Source organism: Centroberyx gerrardi, chromosome 1 (assembly GCF_048128805.1).
Source record: "Centroberyx gerrardi isolate f3 chromosome 1, fCenGer3.hap1.cur.20231027, whole genome shotgun sequence".
NCBI classification, from domain to species: domain Eukaryota; kingdom Metazoa; phylum Chordata; class Actinopteri; order Beryciformes; family Berycidae; genus Centroberyx; species Centroberyx gerrardi.
This window is the reverse complement of record NC_135997.1, coordinates 8,140,859-8,148,493: the sequence shown is the minus strand read 5'-3', so window position 1 is coordinate 8,148,493 and position 7,635 is coordinate 8,140,859. Positions and strand designations below refer to the sequence as shown.

General features: G+C 41.0%; 1 protein-coding gene across 1 annotated transcript; it reads right to left on the bottom strand.

Annotated features, from left to right (window-relative positions):
• Positions 1-509: 509 nt before the first annotated feature.
• LOC139913476 (E3 ubiquitin-protein ligase RNF128-like) lies at positions 510-4,310 on the bottom strand. The gene has a single exon (XM_071901502.2). The coding sequence runs from the start codon at positions 3,952-3,954 to the stop codon at positions 2,866-2,868; it is 1,089 nt and encodes a 362-aa protein (XP_071757603.1). The 5' UTR covers positions 3,955-4,310; the 3' UTR covers positions 510-2,865.
• Between the last annotated feature and the right edge of the window lie 3,325 nt (positions 4,311-7,635).

The following is a 7,635-nucleotide window of genomic DNA, read 5'->3' as shown; positions in this document are numbered from 1 at the left end:
CTCATGTTACTGTAATTGAGTAGCTTTTTTAAACTACCATTTTTAAAAGTCAGTAATTTTACTTTTACTACTACTAGTACACTTTTGCTGAAGTATTGTACTTTTCTAGCTACATTTTAAATCACATCCATTACAGAGTACAGATTTTGTGGCTCTACATAAGCATCAGAAACTGGACTAACGTAAACTGGCCAGTTATGGAGCCGTTCACAGTGAGAAGAGTAACCTGGCTTTACTTTTTTTTTTTTGTGATCAAATTTTTATTTTGTTTCTTTACGGTGTGACGATAATAAATCATATACACATACCCGCATGTATCACATTCATATGTGTCCGTGCATCTCCATAACACATTGTTGCGGACAGTGTAATTCAAGAGAAAAAAAAAGAAAGAAACCTAACATTTTATCCCACCCTCCCCTCCCCTCCCCTCCCCACCCCACCCCACCCCACCCCACCCCACCCTAGCTTACTCCCTTCCCCTCCCCTGGCTGGCTTCGGATAACTCCCTATGCATGCCCGCGTAATACCTAGGCATATAGCATAGGAGAAAATAATAATAAAAATAAATAAATAAAAATAAAAAATGAAAAAAGAAATAAATAAATACCTAAATAAATAATCTAATCAAATAATAATGATAATAGTAATACTAATAATAGGACTACTACTAATAAATAAAAACCTGGCTTTACTTTGTTTGTGCACTTTCAAATTTTAGAATTAAAAGAACCTAGTTTGAACTCTGTCCTCTCGTCCTTTTAGAACTGCATGGGAAAAATCACATCTTCAAAAAAGTAGCTCAGTATTTTTTTACTCTGAGTACATTATAAAAGAGCCGCTTCTTACTTTTACTTAAGTAGATTTTTACACCAGTACTTTTACTCCTACTGAGGTAAAATCTCAGCAAAGTAACAATACTTCTACTTGAGTAGGACATTCTAGAACTCTAGAGGCTTGGGAGGGGGAGCTCTACGGTCCAGGGCTCAGAAAGTGAACCGAGTCAGTCTGCTGTGCTGCTTCCTGCTAATAAGTTGCCTGGTTTTTATTAGCTCCATCCTGGGGGAGTGGGGGTCATCTGTCCTCTCCATTGCCGCACAGCTGCATATCCCTTCCCCGGCTTGGGTCTGGCCCTATTACTGCGTGCGAATGCCGCTGATTATCCAGCTCAGGCTCAAGGTGTGAGAGGATCGGCTCCCTCCTGTGCAGAGGTAATTACAGTCTCACTCATCTCCGGCAGTCACAGGGAACTTTAGGCACCATTACTCTTACTGCGAGACCCTACTTAGCCATACACTTAGGCTTACTCGATGTACAAATGTATACTCACACAGGATCACACACACACACACACACACACATATACACAAACACCATTCATACGAGTACGCATGCACGTTTGGTCGTCCTCATTTTGAGGGATTTATTGTATTCTAATAAGCATCAATGTGATTTAATACAGCAAGTGATATTCATTTTTATGTAACAATTGAAGACTGGAATCTGTAAATACAGTGGAGAAAATGATTCACTATAGAAAAATATATTAAGTACCATAATCAACACATTGCCACCAGCAAACAAAGAACTGAAACAATTCTTTAGCTTCATCATTTACCAAGAGACAAGTTAAACTGCTAAAAATTTTTTACATGGTCTAAATTTGTACATGTGAGAGTTCAGAGGTAGACCTTAGAAATTTAACGAACTCCATTTCAAATAATTCAAGGGAAAAGACTGGAAGACTTGTTCAAGAAAACAATTTGTGGAAGTACACCAGAATTGGTTGTTTAGAGAAGGAATCAATCCATTACCTTTTCATAAACAGATAGAATTTCAGGATTGATAAATCAATCTCAATATCATATTGATATTCAAAAACCAAAACACATAAAGATAATTTGCCCCCTATATAACAGCCAAGGTATCTTTTTGTAGATATATCAGGCACAGTATGGAATTTATTGCACTATTACTAGGATTTTCCATTGCTCATAGCTATAGGCCTACCAACGGACCACGAATGACACTGACCAATCACTCTTCATATTTAGGGAAAACATGTTTCTATGGATCATGTTTATAAAGAAGCTCAGCCCTTAGATGATGTAATTCAGTCCTCCCATTGCAATGTGTGCTATGCCACATTTCCAGTTGAGCGTGTGTTCATATGGGTGTGTTCATAAGTCCAACCTGACACAAAAAAATTCCACTGGAACAGGCAGAAAGTCAAACTGTTAAATTATTGTCAGTCACAAACTTACAGTAATAAATTCTGCTCAGAATTTAAAAGGCTGTGGCAAATTGTGAGGGAGAGTGATTTTCCCTGTGAAGAATGGAAGCTAGCTTGCTAACAAGCTTAGATGTTTAGTTTGGTAACATTTGGCTACAAATTCAAACATTCAAATGCTCTGCTGCTCTCCCTCTCTTAACTCCCTGCTCAGTGTGCACTCAGACTCATCTGACAGGGTGGCGTCCTGAAAGCATGCAAATGAGAATTATGACAGTGACACCAATTCACCACTATTCCATTTTAGTGCCAGAATGTATTCTGGCCCTGAGGTCCAATTTATGAACACACCCAATAATAGGACACTTGCACCAAGAGAAAGAATGAAAATGTAATGACATCCAAGCAAGAAACTATATACACAAGGTGCATTAGCAATTTAAATCCTTGGAATGCTTTTTAAATTATATTAACATGCCTGCATTGCAATGTGGACATGGTTTCTCCTTTTGGGACAGTGTAATTTGATTCCATTGTGCCAGGCAGCTTAAATCTATCACAGAAAAATAAGTGAATCTATTTAAAACAGGGAATTCAACTCCGCTCTGGCTGGTCGTCGTTGTCGCTGCTCTTGTTCATCCTCTAGCAACCTGTGAGTCTTCCTCAAAGGCCCTGTTGTCATAGCGATGCTGGTGTGTCTCTGGGTCAGGGGTTGGTGGGTCAGTCAGTGGAACCTCATACAGGGGATCGCCTCCTGACACTGTGATCACAGTGACCTCTGTTGGTGACAACGACAAATTGCTCTCTTTCTCCTCCCCCTCAACCCCCAAGGCCTTCAGGATGTCACATTTACACATGGGGCAGGTCCTCTTCTCCAGCAGCCAGGGCTCGATGCAGACCTTGTGGAAGATGTGTCCGCATGTCAGCACTGTCACCGCCTCACCTGCCTTGTAGCAGTCGATACACACAGCGCAAGTGTAAGAGTCAGACCCCGTTTCCTCATCCCCTTTCTTCATCGTGCGCACTTGTAGCCGACCGATCGCCTTCTTAGCTTCAGACTTCAACTTTCTATCGGTGCGCCTCTGCATTCGCAGGTTGTGGAGACGATGGGCAGAGATAAACACAAAGTAGGCAATGGATGCTGCGGTCACAATGAAGAAGGCGATGGACAGGAAGTAGAGCCAGTAGGTGTCCATCCAGGGCCCGTGGGGGCTACCTACCTCAATAACCATATTAACCTCTATTCCACTCTTTACCAAGTTGGCGATTTCCATGCCTTGGATGTTGCCAATCATGATAGCCACGATACCAGTGGCATCAGAGTGTACCATGTGAGTGGTGCTGTTCCCTTTGCCATCCCCATTATATATCACCACACCAGCTGCGCCTTGCCGCTTGGCAGCATTTATCTTCTCGCTGAAGGTACAGTTGCCCCTTTTGATCAGGGCAATCCAGGGTGGTGTGCTGGAGCTGCGGTTGTAGACTGGTTCCTGTACGCAGCCCATAGGGTCCAAGCTGGGCAGCGCAACAACGCCTGAGGCTCCCTCCAGGGGAGAGTTGCGGCCGTACACTCCGCACTCACAATATTGGTTCACAGTCTGGTTTTGGCTGTTTAAGTAACTTATATCCACCAAGGCTGTCCAGAATACAATCGCTGTCGAACGGGGAACAAGCCCTGACAAATACACCAGGAACAGCAGATACCGCTCTGTCTTCTTACCCATGGTAACGCTCTTCTCTTCAAAACAACAACATGAAGCGGTCTATTAGAGCTTCTTTAGTCTGTGGGAGTAGTCCTTTGTTAGTTCCAGTTCCTGGTTGTTCGACTCACAGTGATCTGAATGCAGGTAGAGTTTCACCTAACCTGCTGTCAACGGTAATCTGATATGAGCTTTCGGTAACCTAACACGGGCTCTGCGTCAGCCACTCACCTCTCGTTATCTTCCTGAACCTTGAACACTGAGCACTCCTCTCAGAGGGCAGGGTGCTGGCATTTAACAAGTTGAAGAACACAAAACACACAGACGTGCTGATGTCGAGAGCCAAGGAACAGCATACAATAAGAAGAAGCCGATAAGTAAATGATAAGGGCAATTTCATGGGCATAGGTCAAAAAGACAAAGAGCAGTTCTTGTGGAACTAATAAAAGCTGTTGACTTTTCCATGTGTCATGATGAGAAGAGAAACTCAACCAGTTTTTCTAGTTGGACTTGTTTTTCCTTCCTCCTGTGACCGAGATCAGTGTTGTGAAAACCAATATGTCAGTCAAGAACGGTGTTAGTAATCTACCTTGTTGACTATTCATTCACTCTACAAAACCCAGAACTTAATACTTGGTGTGCAGAATGCATTCTGCTTCTACCACACACACACACACACACACACACACACACACACACACACACAAACACATTTTAAATGCTTTCTTTGAATCCACCAATCAGAGTAAATCACATAGGATTCAAATAGTTTTAAAGAACTGGTTCTTCCACACAGCTGACAACTGAGATGGAGCAGGATGTTTCCAACTGGCCACTGTATCTTCTTGCACACAAGTGAAAGTGCACGCGCACACACTTACACACACACACACACACGAGAGAGAGAGAGAGAGAGAGGCTACCAATGACAACTGAGATGGATAAGTTTCTTGCCAAGTTCCCATTGTACCATGCTGGACAAGTCTCCAAGACACACACACACACACACACACACACACACACACACACACACAAACACACTATGCAAGCCTCTTTATGAATATGGTGTTATATAATTAATCTTGGTGGTGCATGATTCTGTAAATAAGCTGCAAGCTAGAGGGTGTGATATTTACTCTCGGTCTACAGTTATTGATAACAGGGAACATGGTGGAGCCACAGTCCTTAAATTCCATTGAAATAGCCTACAATATAATTTATTAACCAACGCATCCAAGTAAATCCAAAGTAAACACAATGTGAAACCTATTAATAACATCATAGTAAAAAAAAAAAAAAAAAAAAAGGAAAAACAACTTTTAGGTTTTTTCCTCATCATCCCAAGTCACTAGTTTTGAAATTAGGGCGCACAGTTCCATTATAAAGATATCATAAGCCTTCCTGTTTTGATCCATGTGCAAACACTGGCATCTACTGGTGGGTTAAGGCTCTGGTCAAAACACTGTGTCGCTTTGCTGCACTAAAACTAAACAAACTAACAGGGCTATGAACATTCTATATCCATCTTGAAAATGAGTGCTACCTGAAATTCATTGCTAAATATTACATGAATGGATGATTTCATCCTCAACAAATGTGCAAATGCAAAGATCTGAAGTAGGTGAAGAATTTCAGTAGCATTCCATAATGAGTTGTAGCCTACTTGCCAGGAATCAGTTACTGTAAGAGAGGGTGTCATATAGCTCAAAATTACATGTCTTACATGTAATTTTATAATGCAAACACCGTCCTTACTGTGCACAAATCAAGTAACTACAAACCATATCTAATGATGATTTAACTCCCACACATAAAAACACAATGAAATAAAAAAACAACTACAACATCCAGGCACAGCTACACACAGCCAAGTGTCAAAAAGGTCAAACTACAAACTTCACAATTTCAGCCAAAATGGCGTTTAACTATATTACACTGTAGTAAATAGGCTTAATGTAAAAAGACCATCTAATTTCACCACATAGGAGCGCTATATATCCAAGTCTGTCTCTTGGTTGGCAATAAAACTATACAGTATGTAGCCTATTGATTCCTAACGCCAACACTTACAAAGAATGTGCAGCCTACTCTTTGTTTCATCTAGCCCAGTGGTTCTCAACGAGGGGTCCGGGGACCACCAGGGGTCCTTGAGGGGGTTCCAGGGGGTCCCCAGCAAATTGATGAATTGTTAAACTTCAGCATTATTTAATTTAACACAAAGTTAACACAATTAGAGAGGTAGAAGAATGACTATTTTGATCATAGTTTCACTGTTATCGCTCAACCTACACTACAGATAGTCTTGGAATTCTGGACAAAATCATATCTAACAATAAAAATATTCTCAGATTTGGGTCCGAGAGACAAAATCTCATCAAGTTAGGGGTCTGTGGCTCTCATGTGTCAATTAGGGGGTCCTTGATATGAAAACGGTTGATAATCACTGATCTAGCCTACTATAATGCAAAACTTGCCAAGTGGACTTTTTGTAAGTCCACTAGCAGTTTGTAAACAATGACCCTGTTGGATCATTTAGCAAACTTCAGTAAATCTAATTCAATAGTTTGCATTCATATTGCCTGTTCTAGGGTCAGCTCTGGCGAAAAAGATCGTTAGTAATCCTTTAATAGCCTACATTTTACAGGTACAGTATATATCACAGCAAAATTTTAACACAAGAATATTAGTGGAATAATAGTATACTATAGGCAATAAAAAATACCATGAAGGCCTACGATATAAGATCACAATGAATCTACTATTATCGTCCCTGTACGGATATTATAGTGATTTTTTGTTAGTGAAGAAAGCCAACTAAGTTGCTGGAGCGAAGAGCAAGGCCTATGAAGGAATATGACATAAAAACAATCTTACCATTTTCCTCCAGGTCTGTTTTGCTGTCAGAACGGACAGCTTTATTTCTCCTGAGCGCATGTTTTGATGATGTGCAGACAGCGCACACGCTTTTCTCCCTGGTCCGTTGCAAGGAAGATGGGGAACAACTTTTGGGGCATGTCCCAACTAGTCCCATACCCCCCTCCACCCCTCCTTCTGCTGTAATACCTGTAGCCTGTAGTATCCTTCCAAACGTTATTATAGGATTACTATAGGCCTTTCTGTATCTCTCACACTATCCATAGTATTCCCATGATGTCACACGCATTTCCTACCAATATGGCGCTTTACAATGCACACAGCTCATTGGCTGTGTTTGTCATTTGATTGTAATCACCTGTTAATTTATTACAATCATCTGTTATTTTCCTACCAACATGGCCTGTGGTAGGAATCCTATGAATAGGCCTATGTCATTTCGCAGGTTGCACTTCACCTACATGGAAGGCAGGGCTGCAGTTTTTATGTGGAAAAACATATTTCTACATATGTAGGCTATCTATAAGCCTGTGACCATCCTCTTTACCCCTCTAACGCATATTTTTTTTCCATACAGGGAAAGGCTTTTCCAAAAGCATTTGAGTACGCCAAATGCTAAAAATATGTTTGGCTTAGTTAAAACCGACGGGAGACCCATTTACCTCAGGGCTGTACTGCTCCATTTTTAACAATCCCTCCATCCTATGAGTCCGTGTTTTTTTTTATTTTTTTTTTTTATGAGTCCGTGTGTTTGAAGCCATTATAATGCACCCAGTGGCACAGTGGTAAATAAAGTGGTAGGTGAATATGACCTACCAGTTGGTGAAGGTA